The sequence below is a fragment of the Thalassophryne amazonica genome, chromosome 23 (assembly GCF_902500255.1).
Source record: "Thalassophryne amazonica chromosome 23, fThaAma1.1, whole genome shotgun sequence".
Lineage (NCBI taxonomy): Eukaryota > Metazoa > Chordata > Actinopteri > Batrachoidiformes > Batrachoididae > Thalassophryne > Thalassophryne amazonica.
Window position 1 is genome coordinate 328,384 of NC_047125.1, and position 21,731 is coordinate 350,114.

At 38.6% G+C, this 21,731-nt stretch overlaps 1 protein-coding gene across 1 annotated transcript; it reads right to left on the reverse strand.

The window, feature by feature from the left end:
• Window positions 1-11,793: 11,793 nt before the first annotated feature.
• hacd4 (3-hydroxyacyl-CoA dehydratase 4) lies at window positions 11,794-20,160 on the reverse strand. Its single transcript, XM_034164397.1, has 7 exons — window positions 20,014-20,160; window positions 18,932-19,038; window positions 17,898-18,025; window positions 17,710-17,819; window positions 17,489-17,595; window positions 16,703-16,807; window positions 11,794-12,451 (listed from the first exon to the last, which is right to left on the reverse strand). Exons 1-7 carry the CDS (start codon window positions 20,061-20,063, stop codon window positions 12,369-12,371), a joined length of 690 nt encoding a protein of 229 aa, XP_034020288.1. The 5' UTR covers window positions 20,064-20,160; the 3' UTR covers window positions 11,794-12,368.
• Window positions 20,161-21,731: the final 1,571 nt, after the last annotated feature.

Consider the following 21,731-nt stretch of genomic DNA (forward strand, 5'->3'; position numbering starts at 1 on the left):
CTATTCACTCTAAATACATCTGTATTAATTTAAAGGATATCATGTGTTTACTGCCCTCAGGTGGACACAATGCTGTACTACAACATCAGCAATTTCAGACAATAATGCAGACGTTAGTGCAGAAACTATACATAATGTAAATTCAGAGGAATATTACTATTCACTATAAATACATCTGTATTAATTTAAAGGATATCATGTGTTTACTGCCCTCAGGTGGACACAATGCTGTACTACAACATCAGCAATTTCAGACAATAATGCAGACGTTAGTGCAGAAACTATACATAATGTAAATTCAGAGGAATATTACTATTCACTATAAATACATCTGTATTAATTTAAAGGAATCATGTGTTTACTGCCCTCAGGTGGACACAATGCTGTACTACAACATCAGCAATTTCAGACAATAATGCAGACGTTAGTGCAGAAACTATACATAATGTAAATTCAGAGGAATATTACTATTCACTATAAATACATCTGTATTAACTTAAAGGATATCATGTGTTTACTGCCCTCAGCTGGACAACATGCTGTACTACAACATCAGCAATTTCAGACAATAATGCAGACGTTAGTGCAGAAACTATACATAATGTAAATTCAGAGGAATATTACTATTCACTATAAATACATCTGTATTAACTTAAAGGATATCATGTGTTTACTGCCCTCAGGTGGACACAATGCTGTACTACAACATCAGCAATTTCAGACAATAATGCAGACGTTAGTGCAGAAACTATACATAATGTAAATTCAGAGGAATATTACTATTCACTATAAATACATCTGTATTAATTTAAAGGATATCATGTGTTTACTGCCCTCAGGTGGACACAATGCTGTACTGCAACATCAGCAATTTCAGACAATAATGCAGACGTTAGTGCAGAAACTATACATAATGTAAATTCAGAGGAATATTACTATTCACTATAAATACATCTGTATTAACTTAAAGGATATCATGTGTTTACTGCCCTCAGGTGGACACAATGCTGTACTACAACATCAGCAATTTCAGACAATAATGCAGACGTTAGTGCAGAAACTATACATAATGTAAATTCAGAGGAATATTACTATTCACTATAAATACATCTGTATTAATTTAAAGGATATCATGTGTTTACTGCCTTCAGGTGGACACAATGCTGTACTGCAACATCAGCAATTTCAGACAATAATGCAGACGTTAGTGCAGAAACTATACATAATGTAAATTCAGAGGAATATTACTATTCACTATAAATACATCTGTATTAATTTAAAGGATATCATGTGTTTACTGCCCTCAGGTGGACACAGTGAGGTACTACATCAGCAATTTCAGACAATAATGCAGACATTAGTGCAGAAACTATACATAATGTAAATTCAGTGGAATATTACTATTCACTATAAATACATCTGTATTAACTTAAAGGATATCATGTGTTTACTGCACCTCAGCTGGACACAATGCTGTACTACAACATCAGCAATTTCAGACAATAATGCAGACGTTTTTTGCAGAAACTATACATAATGTAAATTCAGAGGAATATTACTATTCACTATAAATACATCTGTATTAATTTAAAGGATATCATGTGTTTACTGCCCTCAGGTGGACACAGTGAGGTACTACATCAGCAATTTCAGACAATAATGCAGACATTAGTGCAGAAACTATACATAATGTAAATTCAGAGGAATATTACTATTCACTATAAATACAACTGTATTAATTTAAAGGAAATCAGGTGTTTACTGCCCTCAGGTGGACACAATGCTGTACTACAACATCAGCAATTTCAGACAATAATGCAGACATTAGTGCAGAAACTATACATAATGTAAATTCAGAGGAATATTACTATTCACTCTAAATACAACTGTATTAATTTAAAGGAAATCAGGTGTTTACTGCCCTCAGGTGGACACAATGCTGTACTACAACATCAACAATTTCAGACAATAATGCAGACGTTAGTGAAGAAACTATACATAATGTAAATTCAGAGGAATATTACTATTCAGTACAGATAAATCTGTATTAATTTAAAGGATATCATGTGTTTACTGCCCTCAGGTGGACACAATGCTGTACTACAACATCAGCAATTTCAGACAATAATGCAGACGTTAGTGAAGAAACTATACATAATGTAAATTCAGAGGAATATTACTATTCAGTACAGATAAATCTGTATTAATTTAAAGGATATCACGTGTTTACTGCCCTCAGGTGGACACAATGCTGTACTACAACATCAGCAATTTCAGACAATAATGCAGACGTTAGTGAAGAAACTATACATAATGTAAATTCAGAGGAATATTACTATTCAGTACAGATAAATCTGTATTAATTTAAAGGAAATCATGTTTTCTGCCCTCAGGTGGACACAATGTGGTACTACAACATCAGCAATTTCAGACAATAATGCAGACGTTAGTGAAGAAACTATACATAATGTAAATTCAGAGGAATATTACTATTCACTCTAAATACAACTGTATTAATTTAAAGGAAATCAGGTGTTTACTGCCCTCAGGTGGACACAATGCTGTACTACAACAGCAATTTCAGACAATAATGCAGACGTTAGTGCAGAAACTATACATAATGTAAATTCAGAGGAATATTACTATTCACTACAATACAACTGTATTAATTTAAAGGAAATCATGTTTTACTGCCCTCAGGTGGACACAATGCTGTACTACAACATCAGCAATTTCAGACAATAATGCAGACGTTAGTGCAGAAACTATACATAATGTAAATTCAGAGGAATATTACTATTCACTACAAATACAACTGTATTAATTTAAAGGAAATCATGTGTTTACTGCCCTCAGGTGGACACAATGCTGTACTACAACATCAGCAATTTCAGACAATAATGCAGACGTTAGTGCAGAAACTATACATAATGTAAATTCAGAGGAATATTACTATTCACTATAAATACAACTGTATTAATTTAAAGGAAATCATGTGTTTACTGCCCTCAGGTGGACACAATGCTGTACTACAACATCAGCAATTTCAGACAATAATGCAGACGTTAGTGCAGAAACTATACATAATGTAAATTCAGAGGAATATTACTATTCACTATAAATACAACTGTATTAATTTAAAGGAAATCATGTTTTCTGCCCTCAGGTGGACACAATGCTGTACTACAACATCAGCAATTTCAGACAATAATGCAGACGTTAGTGCAGAAACTATACATAATGTAAATTCAGAGGAATATTACTATTCACTATAAATACAACTGTATTAATTTAAAGGAAATCATGTTTACTGCCCTCAGGTGGACACAATGCTGTACTACAACATCAGCAATTTCAGACAATAATGCAGACGTTAGTGCAGAAACTATACATAATGTAAATTCAGAGGAATATTACTATTCACTACTAAATACAACTGTATTAATTTAAAGGAAATCATGTTTTACTGCCCTCAGGTGGACACAATGCTGTACTACAACATCAGCAATTTCAGACAATAATGCAGACGTTAGTGCAGAAACTATACATAATGTAAATTCAGAGGAATATTACTATTCACTATAAATACAACTGTATTAATTTAAAGGAAATCATGTGTTTACTGCCCTCAGGTGGACACAATGCTGTACTACAACATCAGCAATTTCAGACAATAATGCAGACGTTAGTGCAGAAACTATACATAATGTAAATTCAGAGGAATATTACTATTCACTATAAATACAACTGTATTAATTTAAAGGAAATCATGTTTTACTGCCCTCAGGTGGACACAATGCTGTACTACAACATCAGCAATTTCAGACAATAATGCAGACGTTAGTGCAGAAACTATACATAATGTAAATTCAGAGGAATATTACTATTCACTATAAATACAACTGTATTAATTTAAAGGAAATCATGTGTTTACTGCCCTCAGGTGGACACAATGCTGTACTACAACATCAGCAATTTCAGACAATAATGCAGACGTTAGTGCAGAAACTATACATAATGTAAATTCAGAGGAATATTACTATTCACTATAAATACAATCTGTATTAATTTAAAGGAAATCATGTGTTTACTGCCCTCAGGTGGCACAATGCTGTACTACAACATCAGCAATTTCAGACAATAATGCAGACGTTAGTGCAGAAACTATACATAATGTAAATTCAGAGGAATATTACTATTCACTATAAATACAACTGTATTAATTTAAAGGATATCATGTGTTTACTGCCCTCAGGTGGACACAATGCTGTACTACAACATCAGCAATTTCAGACAATAATGCAGACGTTAGTGCAGAAACTATACATAATGTAAATTCAGAGGAATATTACTATTCACTATAAATACAACTGTATTAATTTAAAGGAAATCATGTGTTTACTGCCCTCAGGTGGACACAATGCTGTACTACAACATCAGCAATTTCAGACAATAATGCAGACGTTAGTGCAGAAACTATACATAATGTAAATTCAGAGGAATATTACTATTCACTATAAATACAACTGTATTAATTTAAAGTAAATCATGTTTACTGCCCTCAGGTGGACACAATGCTGTACTACAACATCAGCAATTTCAGACAATAATGCAGACGTTAGTGCAGAAACTATACATAATGTAAATTCAGAGGAATATTACTATTCACTATAAATACAACTGTATTAATTTAAAGGAAATCATGTTTACTGCCCTCAGGTGGACACAATGCTGTACTACAACATCAGCAATTTCAGACAATAATGCAGACGTTAGTGCAGAAACTATACATAATGTAAATTCAGAGGAATATTACTATTCACTATAAATACAACTGTATTAATTTAAAGGAAATCATGTGTTTACTGCCCTCAGGTGGACACAATGCTGTACTACAACATCAGCAATTTCAGACAATAATGCAGACGTTAGTGCAGAAACTATACATAATGTAAATTCAGAGGAATATTACTATTCACTATAAATACAACTGTATTAATTTAAAGGAAATCATGTTTACTGCCCTCAGGTGGACACAATGCTGTACTACAACATCAGCAATTTCAGACAATAATGCAGACGTTAGTGCAGAAACTATACATAATGTAAATTCAGAGGAATATTACTATTCACTATAAATACAACTGTATTAATTTAAAGGAAATCATGTGTTTACTGCCCTCAGGTGGACACAATGCTGTACTACAACATCAGCAATTTCAGACAATAATGCAGACGTTAGTGCAGAAACTATACATAATGTAAATTCAGAGGAATATTACTATTCACTATAAATACAACTGTATTAATTTAAAGGAAATCATGTGTTTACTGCCCTCAGGTGGACACAATGCTGTACTACAACATCAGCAATTTCAGACAATAATGCAGACGTTAGTGCAGAAACTATACATAATGTAAATTCAGAGGAATATTACTATTCACTATAAATACAACTGTATTAATTTAAAGGAAATCATGTTTACTGCCCTCAGGTGGACACAATGCTGTACTACAACATCAGCAATTTCAGACAATAATGCAGACGTTAGTGCAGAAACTATACATAATGTAAATTCAGAGGAATATTACTATTCACTATAAATACAACTGTATTAATTTAAAGGAAATCATGTGTTTACTGCCCTCAGGTGGACACAATGCTGTACTACAACATCAGCAATTTCAGACAATAATGCAGACGTTAGTGCAGAAACTATACATAATGTAAATTCAGAGGAATATTACTATTCACTATAAATACAATCTGTATTAATTTAAAGGAATCATGTTTACTGCCCTCAGGTGGACACAATGCTGTACTACAACATCAGCAATTTCAGACAATAATGCAGACGTTAGTGCAGAAACTATACATAATGTAAATTCAGAGGAATATTACTATTCACTATAAATACAACTGTATTAATTTAAAGGAAATCATGTGTTTACTGCCCTCAGGTGGACACAATGCTGTACTACAACATCAGCAATTTCAGACAATAATGCAGACGTTAGTGCAGAAACTATACATAATGTAAATTCAGAGGAATATTACTATTCACTATAAATACAACTGTATTAATTTAAAGGAAATCATGTGTTTACTGCCCTCAGGTGGACACAATGCTGTACTACAACATCAGCAATTTCAGACAATAATGCAGACGTTAGTGCAGAAACTATACATAATGTAAATTCAGAGGAATATTACTATTCACTACAAATACAACTGTATTAATTTAAAGGAAATCATGTTTACTGCCCTCAGGTGGACACAATGCTGTACTACAACATCAGCAATTTCAGACAATAATGCAGACGTTAGTGCAGAAACTATACATAATGTAAATTCAGAGGAATATTACTATTCACTATAAATACAACTGTATTAATTTAAAGGAAATCATGTGTTTACTGCCCTCAGGTGGACACAATGCTGTACTACAACATCAGCAATTTCAGACAATAATGCAGACGTTAGTGCAGAAACTATACATAATGTAAATTCAGAGGAATATTACTATTCACTATAAATACAACTGTATTAATTTAAAGGAAATCATGTGTTTACTGCCCTCAGGTGGACACAATGCTGTACTACAACATCAGCAATTTCAGACAATAATGCAGACGTTAGTGCAGAAACTATACATAATGTAAATTCAGAGGAATATTACTATTCACTATAAATACAACTGTATTAATTTAAAGGAAATCATGTGTTTACTGCCCTCAGGTGGACACAATGCTGTACTACAACATCAGCAATTTCAGACAATAATGCAGACGTTAGTGCAGAAACTATACATAATGTAAATTCAGAGGAATATTACTATTCACTACAATACAACTGTATTAATTTAAAGGAAATCATGTTTACTGCCCTCAGGTGGACACAATGCTGTACTACAACATCAGCAATTTCAGACAATAATGCAGACGTTAGTGCAGAAACTATACATAATGTAAATTCAGAGGAATATTACTATTCACTATAAATACAACTGTATTAATTTAAAGGAAATCATGTGTTTACTGCCCTCAGGTGGACACAATGCTGTACTACAACATCAGCAATTTCAGACAATAATGCAGACGTTAGTGCAGAAACTATACATAATGTAAATTCAGAGGAATATTACTATTCACTATAAATACAACTGTATTAATTTAAAGGAAATCAGGTGTTTACTGCCCTCAGGTGGACACAATGCTGTACTACAACATCAGCAATTTCAGACAATAATGCAGACGTTAGTGCAGAAACTATACATAATGTAAATTCAGAGGAATATTACTATTCACTATAAATACAACTGTATTAATTTAAAGGAAATCATGTGTTTACTGCCCTCAGGTGGACACAATGCTGTACTACAACATCAGCAATTTCAGACAATAATGCAGACGTTAGTGCAGAAACTATACATAATGTAAATTCAGAGGAATATTACTATTCACTATAAATACAACTGTATTAATTTAAAGGAAATCATGTGTTTACTGCCCTCAGGTGGACACAATGCTGTACTACAACATCAGCAATTTCAGACAATAATGCAGACGTTAGTGCAGAAACTATACATAATGTAAATTCAGAGGAATATTACTATTCACTATAAATACAACTGTATTTATTTAAAGTAAATCATGTTTACTGCCCTCAGGTGGACACAATGCTGTACTACAACAGCAATTTCAGACAATAATGCAGACATTAGTGCAGAAACTATACATAATGTAAATTCAGAGGAATATTACTATTCACTATAAATACAACTGTATTAATTTAAAGTAAATCATGTTTACTGCCCTCAGGTGGACACAATGCGGTACTACAACATCAGCAATTTCAGACAATAATGCAGACATTAGTGCAGAAACTATACATAATGTAAATTCAGAGGAATATTACTATTCACTATAAATACATCTGTATTAATTTAAAGGAAATCATGTGTTTACTGCCCTCAGGTGGACACAATGCTGTACTACAACATCAGCAATTTCAGACAATAATGCAGACATTAGTGCAGAAACTATACATAATGTAAATTCAGAGGAATATTACTATTCACTATAAATACAACTGTATTAACTTAAAGGAAATCATGTGTTTACTGCCCTCAGGTCACTTTATACATGCTTCCCTTAGGCAGTATTATTAGTCGGCATTGCTTAAATTTTCATTGTTACGCAGATGATACCCAGCTTTATCTATCCATGAAGCCAGAGGACACACACCAATTAGCTAAACTGCAGGATTGTCTTACAGACATAAAGACATGGATGACCTCTAATTTCCTGCTTTTAAACTCAGATAAAACTGAAGTTATTGTACTTGGCCCCACAAATCTTAGAAACATGGTGTCTAACCAGATCCTTACTCTGGATGGCATTACCCTGACCTCTAGTAATACTGTGAGAAATCTTGGAGTCATTTTTGATCAGGATATGTCATTCAAAGCACATATTAAACAAATATGTAGGACTGCTTTTTTGCATTTACGCAATATCTCTAAAATCAGAAAGGTCTTGTCTCAGAGTGATGCTGAAAAACTAATTCATGCATTTATTTCCTCTAGGCTGGACTATTGTAATTCATTATTATCAGGTTGTCCTAAAAGTTCCCTAAAAAGCCTTCAGTTAATTCAAAATGCTGCAGCTAGAGTACTGACGGGGACTAGAAGGAGAGAGCATATCTCACCCATATTGGCCTCTCTTCATTGGCTTCCTGTTAATTCTAGAATATAATTTAAAATTCTTCTTCTTACTTATAAGGTTTTGAATAATCAGGTCCCATCTTATCTTAGAGACCTCATAGTACCATATCACCCCAATAGAGCGCTTCGCTCTCAGACTGCAGGCTTACTTGTAGTTCCTAGGGTTTGTAAGAGTAGAATGGGAGGCAGAGCCTTCAGCTTTCAGGCTCCTCTCCTGTGGAACCAGCTCCCAATTCAGATCAGGGAGACAGACACCCTCTCTACTTTTAAGATTAGGCTTAAAACTTTCCTTTTTGCTAAAGCTTATAGTTAGGGCTGGATCAGGTGACCCTGAACCATCCCTTAGTTATGCTGCTATAGACGTAGACTGCTGGGGGGTTCCCATGATGCACTGTTTCTTTCTCTTTTTGCTCTTTATGCACCACTCTGCATTTAATCATTAGTGATCGATCTCTGCTCCCCTCCACAGCATGTCTTTTTCCTGGTTCTCTCCCTCAGCCCCAACCAGTCCCAGCAGAAGACTGCCCCTCCCTGAGCCTGGTTCTGCTGGAGGTTTCTTCCTGTTAAAAGGGAGTTTTTCCTTCCCACTGTAGCCAAGTGCTTGCTCACAGGGGGTCGTTTTGACCGTTGGGGTTTTTCTGTAATTATTGTATGGCTTTGCCTTACAATATAAAGCGCCTTGGGGCAACTGTTTGTTGTGATTTGGCGCTATATAAAAAAATTGATTGATTGATTGATTGATTGACACAATGCTGTACTGCAACATCAGCAATTTCAGACAATAATGCAGACGTTAGTGCAGAAACTATACATAATGTAAATTCACAGGAATATTACTTTTCACTATAACTACATCTGTATTAATTTAAAGGATATCATGTGTTTACTGCCCTCAGGTGGACACAATGGGGTACTACAACATCAGCAATTTCAGACAATAATGCAGACGTTAGTGCAGAAACTATACATAATGTAAATTCAGAGGAATATTACTATTCATTATAAATACATCTGTATTAATTTAAAGGATATCATGTGTTTACTGCCCTCAGGTGGACACAATGTTGTACTACAACATCAGCAATTTCAGACAGATCCTGTCCTTAAGGTGAACTAATTTCTGTCTCAAGGTGTTAACCGGTTTAATGTAAACTGTGATTTTGTGCTGTCTGAAGATCCTCTGTAGTTTTCCCCCTACTCCTGCTAAATAAGGGAGAGACACTCCTCTTCTTCTTGTGTCCGTCTCCTGTCTATCTGGTCTCTTTGTTCTCTGGGACTTCTGCACTTTGTCCAGGGACCATCGTGGGTACCCACATACTGTGAGGGTTTTCCGTACAAGTTGTTGTTCTTTAGCCCTTCCCTCTGCAGTTGTGGGCTCCTGTAGGGCTCTGTGTTTAAGAGTCCTGATCACCCCGAGCTTGTGTTCAAGGGGGTGGTTAGGATCCCTAGTAACAAACAGAGCAATGTAGTGTATTCTATCAGATGTCAGGAAAACTGTAATGAACACTACATAGGTGAGACTAAGCAACCTTTATACAAGAGGCTATACCAGCACCGCAGAGAGGTCGCCAGTGGACCTCAGTCTGCAGTTCATCTCCACCTTAAAGACACTAACCACATATTTGAGGACAAGGAAGTTAAAATATTAGCCAGAGAGAAGAAATGGTTTGAAAGAGGTGTCAAGGAAGCATTCTTTGTAAAACAGTTGAAACGTAGCCTTAACCAGGGAGGGGGTCTGAGACACACTTTGTCCCCTGTTTCCATGGGGTACTCAGGTCAAAGCAGTTTTAGTCTTTTGTTCATGGTAATGAGTCATTCACGTCATCGGGAGAGTCATCAAGGGAGCCATCAGGAGAGGCGTCTGTCCCATCATTAGGAGGGACAGCTGCCCTGTCATTAGGAGAGTGCTAACTAGAGCACAATAGGTGCTAATTAGAGCTATTGTTTAGTCACTAGCCTGTAGCAGTCTGCGTCTCGGTAGGAGGGTCTGGTTAGGTTTAAAACTCCAGCTTTTGTGGCTTCTGTATTTTCTTCTCTACAAGAGTCAAGACAGAAGTCAGACCACCAGAGCAAGAATTTTAGCTGAGGAAGCTTCTGCGATTTGAAGCAAAACATCCTCGCGTCAAGCAACCCAGTCCAGTCGAAGATTCAAGCTTCTCTACTATGGAAACCACCTGGACAACCTGGAGAGCCTTCACAGAAACATTCCTCCATTTAAAAATAAATATTTCGTGTAATCTTCACTAATATACAAAACAGTACATTAATGATTTCAATGTGAATAATGTACTTGTTAGTGCAGTTTTAGAATATCTAATAATGGGCTGTATGTTGTGTGGGCCGCTGAAGAGGAGGTACTGCTGGCCCACCACCACCAGAGGGCACCCTGCCTGGAGTGCGGGCTCCAGGCACCAGAGGGCGCTGCCGCCTAACAGGAGTAGCCGGGGTGACAGCTGACACTCATCACCTATGACAGCTGTCACCACTCATCTGATCAGCATCGGTATATCAGCAAGACGTCATCTCCACCTCTTTGCCGAGATTTACCAGGAAGGTAACGTTCTCAGCTGGCTGTGAGATTTTTTCGACAGTAACCTTTTGTGACTTTTTGTGTATCGTATAACAGACTCTTTTTCCAACAAGAGGTGGAGTTGGTTTTTCTGCCGTGTGAATTGCTGGGTGTAAACGCGCCCACAGTTAATTGTGTTTTTGTTCCTCGCCAGCAGTACCAGGTCCGACACGCGGAGGCAGTGGCCACCTGGGAGTTCGGGACTTGGCGGCTCCAGTATTCCCGGGGTCTGGTGGCGGAGGAAATCGTGTTGTTCCGGTTCTACTTTGGACAGACGTCTTCTATCTTCGAGCCTGCCCACACGACACCTTTTGTGATTTGACCTTTTGTCTATTGTTGAATCTGTTGTGTTTGTTGTGCTTATTCACAACAGTAAAGTGTTGTATTTGACTTCCTCCATTGTCCGTTCATTTGCGCCCCCCTGTTGTGGGTCCGTGTACCTACACTTTCCCAACACTGTAGGTCACCTGCAGGTTTGTGTCATTCCCAGACAAGTTAATTAAACACAAAAATGTGTCTTTTCCACATTTATTTACAGCTATTCAAATGTCAAAATGTTTTAGTGTCACACTCCACGGTCTTGTTTTTCACAGGCTGCGCTCACGTACACTCCACTGAGTGATGTTTTCACCAACGACCTCCGCCCGCGGTCAGAGAAAGCTGAAAAACTCGTTACTATGTTTAAAAAAACATTACCCGGGACAACAGAGAGGGAACAGCCTGAATTTGAAAATCTGTGTGATGGTGCAGCGACATTGTGTCATTGCTCAGGGACATCCCTGGCCTTCAGTCCTAAAACAGGCGTCACGTGACTGCTGGCGCTGAGTGCGGTGATGGTTACGATCAGATGTTGCTTTAAGACAAAGTCCTCCCAAGTGTGACCTCGACATGACAGCTGCAGGACAAAATCCAGCTGCAGATGGACCAACAGATGGACCAATAATGTCTTTCATGGACTCTCTTTGACCTTTGACCCCATAGGGTGGCCCAACCCAAGCCGGGCATCGGGTAAAAGGTGTTGGTGACAGACTGATGTGGTCTCGCAGGCTCATTTTTCGGACTCTGGACCGGGTTCACTTTCGTTTCAGCTTCTTGCTCCACCTGTCCAGGTGTTGTTGTCTCTCCTTCAGCAGCTGCCAAACTGCTACAGCAGCTCCTGAAAAGACGACACGGCGTTAAGGCCCAGCGCCTTCCGAGGACTCCATCCAGCAGCTGGAAAATACTCATCAGACCACATGTTCAGACACAACACGCGTGAAAGGTAAAATAAACCCTGAAACACGTCTGCACAGAGTCAGCACCTCCAACAAAACCATAAAAAGCAGAAACGAGGAATCTGACCTCACGACCTGTGGGTCAATTTAACACGCAAACATGAAAATCTGTTCTACTCTGTGGGCTGAGTAGTTTGTTGGTACCACAGGCCCCACAGTACCAGGACCTAAACAAAGATGTATGGTGGCCATCCCAGGTTGTCAGCCGTAGCCAGGCAGGGGTCAAAATGTAAAAATGCTTCAATCATCTTGAAACATTTATCACATTATTAGTCTGATCATCAAGTTTGGACTATCTATGATGGAATGTTCTGGAGTTATGGGGTAAAACTAACAGGTAAAACTGTTAATTTGTTAGTGTCATGAGCTTAACCAATAAGTTAAGTCACTTTTTGGCCTGGACTACACCCAGTTTGCGCCCACTGGATTACAGCTGACAGACATCACCTTTGGTGAGAGTGACATTAGGCTGTTCTGGGACATCTCCATGGGACAGGCACGGGCCGTTGTCCTCACTGCATGAAAGCAGCACGTCTTACATGCTGTGCACGGCCTTTCCGCGGCAGTTTAATCATGTTAATGTGGACCTTGTGAGCACCCCCCCTTGGGTTTCACACACCTCCTCACCATTGTAGACATGACCATCCGGTGGCTGGGGGCCATGCCACTGATGCCCACAACAATGACAAAAATACTTTAAAATATGGCTGAAGCATTTTTAAATCATTTGGCACTCTTTAAATTATGACTGAAGCATTTTAAATCATGTGGCACTTTTTAAAATATGGCTGAAGCATTTTGAAATCATGATGGCACTCATTAAAATATAACTGAAGCATTTTGAAATCATGTGGCACTCATTAAAATGTGACTGAAACATTTTGAAATCATGTGCTATACTTTAAAATATGTCTGAAGCATTTTGAAATCATGTGGCACACTTTCAAATATAACTGAAGCATTTTGAAATCATGATGGCACACTTTCAAATATAACTGAAGCATTTTGAAATCATGTGGTACACTTTAAAATATGACTAGCATTTTGAAATCATGTGGTACACTTTAAAATATGGCTGAAGCATTTTGAAATCATGTGGTACACTTTAAAATATGACTGAAGCATTTTGAAATCATGTGGTACACTTTAAAATATGACTAGCATTTTGAAATCATGTGGTATACTTTAAAATATGGCTGAAGCATTTTGAAATCATGTGGCATGCATTCAAATATGACTGTAGCATTTTGAAATCATGTGGTACACTTTAAAATATGACTGAAGCATTTTGAAATCATGTGGTACACTTTAAAATATGACTGAAGCATTTTGAAATCATGAGGTACACTTTAAAATATGACTGTAGCATTGTGAAATCATGTGGTACACTTTAAAATATGACTGGAGCATTGTGAAATCATGTGGTACACTTTAAAATATGACTGGAGCATTGTGAAATCATGTGGTACACTTTAAAATATGGCTGAAGCATTTTTAAATCATTTGGCACTCTTTAAATTATGACTGAAGCATTTTAAATCATGTGGCACTTTTTAAAATATGGCTGAAGCATTTTGAAATCATGTGGCACTCATTACAATGTGACTGAAACATTTTGAAATCATGTGCTATACTTTAAAATATGACTGTAGCATTTTGAAATCACGTGGCACGCTTTCAAATATGACTGAAGCATTTTAAAATCACGTGGCACACTTTCAAATATGACTGAAGCATTTTGAAATCATGTGGCACACTTTCAAATATGACTGAAGCATTTTGAAATTACGTGGTACACTTTCAAATATGACTGTAGTATTTTGAAATCACGTGGTACAATTTCAAATATGACTGAAGCATTTTGAAATCATGTGGTACACTTTAAAATATGGCTGAAGCATTGTGAAATCATGTGGTACACTTTAAAATATGACTGAAGCATTGTGAAATCATGTGGTACACTTTCAAATATGACTGAAGCATTGTGAAATCATGTGGTACACTTTCAAATATGACTGAAGCATTGTGAAATCATGTGGTACACTTTCAAATATGACTGTAGCATTTTGAAATCATGTGGTACACTTTAAAATATGACTGAAGCATTTTGAAATCATGTGGTACACTTTAAAATATGGCTGAAGCATTGTGAAATCATGTGGTACAGTTTAAAATATGACTGAAGCATTTTGAAATCATGTGGTACACTTTAAAATGTGGCTGAAACATTTTGAAATCATGTGGCACACTTTATAATATGACTGTAGCATTTTGAAATCATGTGGTACACTTTCAAATATGACTGAAGCATTGTGAAATCATGTGGCACACTTTCAAATGTGACTGAAACATTTTGAAATCATGTGCTATACTTTAAAATATGACTAGCATTTTGAAATCATGTGGTACACTTTAAAATATGACTGAAGCATTTTGAAATCATGTGGTACACTTTCAAATATGGCTGAAGCATTGTGAAATCATGTGGTACACTTTAAAATATGACTGTAGCATTTTGAAATCATGTGCTACACTTTAAAATATGGCTGAAGCATTGTGAAATCATGTGGTACAGTTTAAAATATGACTGAAGCATTTTGAAATCATGTGGCACACTTTAAAATGTGGCTGAAACATTTTGAAATCATGTGGCACACTTTAAAATATGACTGTAGCATTTTGAAATCATGTGGTACAATTTAAAATATGACTGTAGCATTTTGAAATCATGTGGTACACTTTAACCCCTTAACGCCTGAACTTATATAGCTGTATATAAAAAAATGTTTTGTGTGTGTTTTTGCCTTTAAGTAGATGGTAAATGATGTTGAGATTATTAATTACCCTTTTGCACAAAAAATAAATAGTAATTTTGGTATTTTGGTAATAATTTATGTTATGTTATAATAATAATAATGGTATGTTGCAAATTTGTGACAACAGGCATACTGGTCAATTTGGTATGTTGCATATTTGAGTCAAATATTGTAGCATACGAGGTCTGTCAATAAAGTATAGGTCCTTTTTATTTTTTTCGGACGGATTGTCGCGGCGGGTGACCCGTCACAAAAGGCCGCCACTGGAAAAACACCTCCGTGTTGATAACCATTTGTAAAATCCAGGCAGCTTTTGATGGCTTTCAGTGGAGTGAGTATCTGAGAAATTGTTTAACAGCTGGGCATGTTCCAACTTGTCCTTAAGGCTTCCAACGGAGGTGTTTTTCCAGTGGCGGCGCATCTCGTCCGCACGTCTTTCATTAAAAAAAATCTCCTTTAACAGTGGAATATCCGGATAAAATGCTGAAACCGACTTCTTCTGAAACTTCTCTGTTTTCTCACGACGTCCTGGATCAATAGAGCCTGAAATGTGGAGGTTTTCAGCTTGGAACAGGCTGACGACGGCGCCTGAGAGCGCTGCGCGACGTCCCGCTCCGTGGGAAGTCCTTAAAGCGACAGTAACACTTCAAAATCTCTCATCAGCCGTTAAAATTTTCACGGAAAACCAGCTTAATTTTTCGAACCATGTCCACTTCGATGTGTCTCACAGGTTTAGAAAAAATTTTGATCAAACAAAGCGCCAGTCTCTCAGCAACTTCTCAGACAAAGGAATTCCGACGAGGGGCTGGACGACTCCTCCCACAAGGAGTGCTCACAGGCGAATGACGTCACCGACAGGCGTGGAAAAACTCACGCACGCGCACGAGGGTTCAAGCATGTCTGACGTAAAAACATATGAATGAAATCCATATAGTTTTTGAAAAAAATAAAAAGGACCTATACTTTATTGACAGCCCTCGTATATGCGACAATAGGCGTTAAGGGGTTAAAATATGACTGAAGCATTTTGAAATCATGTGGCACACTTTTAATTATGATTTTAATTATGGCATTTTGAATTTTTGACCTCTGCTATCCCCTACCTGGCTGAAGCTGGCACCCTGGGATGACCACCATACCTTTTTGTCTTGGCCTTGGTATCCGAGGCTGGATTGTAAATGTTTTTTGGCACCTTAAATGGTACTGATTCTGTCAAAATGTCATGTGACCTGTTTGAAAAACGGTTAATTTCATCACAGAGGCTGATTGAGCCAAAACAGTTTCAATCAAATTCAAAGTGTTTTGTGCTGGTTTTACCGACGGCGAGCAGAGGTGAGAAGGCCATCAGCACCGAGGGCAGGTGCAGGTGTGAGTACGGTCCGTTTGGGTCAACGTGTAGCAGAGCCTGATACATGGTGACACCTGAACAAAACACGAGGTTCACAAGGACGAAGCAAAATCAACAAAACCTAAACATAACTGAAATCCTGAAAATTATCTGAACTATCAGTGAGTTTTCACTAATTTGGGAGAAGCTCATATTCTGAATTGACTTATAGGTCAACAATCAGGTGTAAGGGGACACAAAACATAGAAACAAGAAACTAAACATTAGATATTTAACTCATGTTCTTTAGGTTGCTGTGTTTACAGATTGTTAAAAAAAAAGGTTGAATTCTTGCAAAATATTTGTTTAAAAAATAAATGCATTGTCTTCCTGAGACCCACAAAAGTAAAAGTCTCACAAATTGTTTTATATTTATTTTGTATTAAATCATTGTCTTGGGTGAAAACAAAATGCAACAAGCTTTTAGCTTCCAGACTTCAAGAGCACAAAAGATTAAAAATGATTTTATGTTGTAAGTTTAACGTGGAGGTTCATGAACTAAAGTGTGCACGTGAGACTGTGCCCGTGTCTGAGTCTGGCACCAGTGTTTGTGTAAAAGTGTCAGTGATGAAAGTCACTGAGCTGTGGCTTTAAGTCTGTTTCCTCACACACTTCCTGGCATCTTATCGACTTCCTCACACACACTTCCTGTGGGACATTTTGACACAAACACTGTCACGGTGTCTCAATATCAGTTTAGTTCTTCATCCTCAGACCTTCTGTGGCGACTGATGCCACGTAGACCGGGATCCAGAGCGTGTAGCGCGCCCAAAGCGTGGCCACGAACGGCGAGTTCAGAGTGCACAACAGTTCATGTGGGTACCTGTCAAACAAAACATCTTAGCGGAACACAAAGTCAAAGTTCAGAGAATATAATACGTACATACAACCGAGGATAAATTGTTCCGTACTTCACCGTCTTTGTGATGAAACGTACCGTAGGAGGTCCTGAATGTTCCAGAAGAAGAAGACAAGGCACACCGCCGGTTTGCTCTGGATCTCCTCCAGCACGATGATCAGGATCAGCAGGAGATTCTTTTCTAGAACCTGAAAACGTTAACAGCATGACGTTGCAATTTGCTAACGTCCACGAGGTAAATGGACGGTTGGAGCTTTGTTACAAACTTGGACAAAGCGAGGAAGAAGTTTGGCTTTCTCGATGCCGTCTGCGATGTGGAAAAGCTCGAGGATGGTCAGAAGCTGGCAGAGACTCATCACGAAGCCAACCGAGTGAAAGGTGTCTGCTAAAGCGTCTGAAAATCAAATGTTAGCATGTCAACAAGTTTAGCATCTGAAACCAATAAATGTCAGAAAGAAACCCGCAGAAGTCTACAAAGTGAAAATGACCGTTTAACAGATTCTATAAAATAATTAATCTGTTACAAGTGTTTGCAAAATACTCCAACAATACATGAAACATCTGAGTAACAGTATGAAAAAGATTTACTAAAAGGTGTGCTAGGTAAGCTAACAGGTTAGCCTAGCTAGCTGCCTTGTTTTCCAACAATAAATTGACAGTTGAATGAAGGTAATCCAGCAATGATGACAATGGCCTGTTTTTAGAAGTTATATTACTCCAGCTGAACTTTGCATGATTGGACGACATGTTGTAGCTAGCTAGCATGCTAGAATTTTGTATCAACCTGTGGGAAATCTTTCTTGTTAGCCTTTAATACACACATATTTCTACACCACTCAGCACCATAAGTTCATTTCTTCACAACTGTGCAAAATCCAAACCATAAACCATCAGGCTGCCTTCACTTGGATTGGCAGTTGCCTTCTCAGAATATGCATAAAATACACTTCTTGTTTACCATGGCCCCTCATGCCTCGCAGCATAGTGACAAATTTTCTCTTGTCAATGTAAAACACCCACTTTGATTTAAAAGAATGACAGCTGCTCGCTTTGCTGCTGCTCTTTTAGGTAATGTCTCCAAGGGGTGATGGGGTCCCAGCCATGCTTGACAGCTCTGTAATTGCTTTAAGAGTACACTCTGCTATGACAAACTATGTTGTGACGCCTTTTGCAAAAAAAGGGTATTTATTTGTTATATATATACATATGTGTGTGTGTGTGTGTGTGTGTGTGTGTGTGTGTGTGTGTGTGTGTGTGTGTGTGTGTGTGTGTGTGTGTGTGTGTGTGTACGTGAGCTCACCTCGCCCGAATGTGAGGAAACGTGCTATGGTGTTGGCCAGGATCCATGTATGACAGCAGAACTGGAACAGATTGTAGGAGAACATGTAGGTGAGCCTCAAGCTGAGCCTGCAAGACCAAAACCAGGACATACAGGTTGTTGTCTCTGAGTGTCCAAACACAAAATATGAGACATTTTATTTATTGTACTGACTCATGGATCTCTGGTGATTCAAAGAGAAATACTGTGCTTTATGTGTCGCTTTAATTTGCAGGCAAATTTAACTAAATTAAAGTTGATGAACACATGGAACAAATGCAATTTCCCCCTGAAATTAATAAGGTATTCTGATTCAATATGAAATTAATTCAAATCTGAAATAATGTTAATCTCACAGGTACAGTGTGGGTGTGTGTGTGTATTAAAGAAGTGCTTTTTTAACCTTCTGAACTTAAATGTGGTTTCCAGTTGCCCATTAAAACAATAAAATGCCTAAAAATGTTCATTTTAAAATATTGTATTAGGTGACAAAACACGGCCACTCAGACAGCGTGCAGTCATGAGCTTCCACTTACTTTGGAAAGCCGTAGCCACAGATTGTTTGGTGTTTTGCGATTAATCCATGAAACATTTTTGGCTGCAGACTTGAAGTTGACCCATTTCATCTTCAGCTTGCTGGAACACTTCTGATTTAATTGTGTTCAACGTAAAGTTGTGTCAACTTTAGTCTAAGTGAGATACGAATGTACACATTGTGCACATTGTTTTCATGCACGTTTTGTGTGTACACAGCTTTTGTGCACACGTGGTTTTGTGTTTATGGATCCGTTATAGTTTAGGCTCCTGGTGACCTGTCGTGTATTATCTTGGTAAAAGGTAAAAAGCTGCAGCACAGGATTTGAATACTATCCTGTACTGTGGACACATCATTGTACTAAAGGATAAAGTACCAGACTTTGTATTATACTTCTTCCATGACTGCGGGAGATTGAAACAAGTTGTTGTGTGAGAGAACTTTGATCCTCCATCAAACCTGCAGGGAGCAGTCGTCCGTCGTCCATCAGATCCTCATCAGGACCGCGTGAGACAAATCAGAGACTCACTTTGAATTTTCCTCCACACTCCAGTTCTTCTCTTTAACGGTGGAAAACATGACTTCATCATCGGCAGAGGACAGACTGACTGCTTTGACTCGGTGCACAGATGTTTGTCTTCATCCTGCACACAGATCAGACTGAAAAAAAAGAGCACATTCCTGAAAGTACTCACATTCTTCTTGGGGTGGACCACCGCCGGGCCCTCAGCTCTGCTGCCATCCGTCTGTGAGCTTTGTCTCCGTCAGACAGCAGACACGTCCCCTCGTCCTCGTGCACGGTTCCACGCATGCGTGCGCGTGTGGACGGATTGCGTAACAGCAGGGCCGCTCCCTCTTCACTGTTTCTTTAGTTCAGAAGCAGCCGTGTGGTTTTACTTTCGATAACTGGATCATTTCACAAAATTTGCTTTCGTCGTGTTTTTTCAGAGCCGCTGAGTGAATCGTCTTCGAGCTCGTTTGGTGTTCAGATTCATAGTCAAAGTGTTTTCTGTTTGCAGAGATAGTCAACACATCAAAGTGCTTTGATCCTGATCGTGCCTCTCCACGTCTGAAGCCTCCTGCCTGCACTGTAAACCAGATGAAGCTGCTTTGTTTCATAACTCACATTACACACTGAAGGTCTTTCAGTTTAACGTAAAATAATCTCGTAGCGTTGATGCTACTTCTTTCAGTCACACCTGTATGACTGCAGCTTTCGGACAGGAGATGATGTCATCAGGTGGCAATCAACCTTCACAGGGCATTTTGACCCTGACCCTGAATCACAATGGCCTCCACTTGGTGGGTCGGCAGGGGTGGTCAATCACTCCCCATCTTCTCCTGGCCCCCAGCTCACCTCCTTCCTCCTATTCCAGAGCCAACAAGATGCTCTTCCACTGCCTCCCCTATGAACAGCTGCCTTCTTTTCACTTCCTGCTATTCCAAAAGCTGTGAGGGTCTGCCAGATAGAGTGAGCCGGAAAACCACTACAACTGACCTCAACTGGGAACAGCCAGACCTGCCATCTTTTGTCCTTACACTGCTCGACGAGGTCTTGGTACTTGGAAGCGAATTCCTCTTGTGTACCTCCTCGCATCCGCCTTCCCACAGGACCATCAGCTCAATCACAATCTTCTTCAACCCCTCAGACCATAACACAAAGTCAGGCGTCCGCGATCTTTGCACAAACTGGGGGAAGATTAGCCTCCTTCTCAGGTTCACTCTCATCTCCCACAATTATGCTGTTTGCAGGAAGCGCTTCTTAGTCTTCCTGGGGGCTAGTGGCCCCTCCCCTCCCCTTCCCCTCTCCCCGGGCTTTCACTGGACTGATGCTTTCCAGCCTCACCCACTCCAAGATGTCATCCAGTCAACAGAGGACCTTATCATGACACCATCTGTATCTTCCCTCACTAAGAGCAATCTTGCATCCTGCCAGTATGTGCACCATGGTTCTCCATCTGTAAAGGTTTGACGGTCATGGAAGGGTGTCATACACTGAACAGAGCAGGAAAGAGATGTGAAAGTAGTCCTCCAGCCTCCAGAGCTCAGGCCACATGATCTTCTGCTTCAGCAGGTCCCACTGTGTCCAGGCCCCTTGTGATCCAAGTTCCACAGCCCTGGACCTTCGCCTCTCCTCCTCCAGGTGTTGGACCTCGGCTCGGATCATGTCTCTCCTCTGTCTTGGGTCTGCTTTAGCCCACTGCTGACAATTGCTGGATCTGAGCCCCGCCTCCCCGTGCACAGGTT

What these genes read in the sequence shown, in the direction of transcription:
- hacd4 (XM_034164397.1), bottom strand. Translation starts at nt 20,063, where the DNA reads ATGTTTTCCACCGTTAAAGAGAAGAACTGGAGTGTGGAGGAAAATTCA. An exon ending in AGTGTGGAGGAAAATTCAAA is followed by an intron (nt 19,039 to 20,013) that starts GTGAGTCTCTGA and finishes TTGGTCTTGCAG; the next exon opens with GCTCAGCTTGAGGCTCACCT. An exon ending in AACATTCAGGACCTCCTACG is followed by an intron (nt 17,596 to 17,709) that starts GTACGTTTCATC and finishes TTTGTTTGACAG; the next exon opens with GTACCCACATGAACTGTTGT.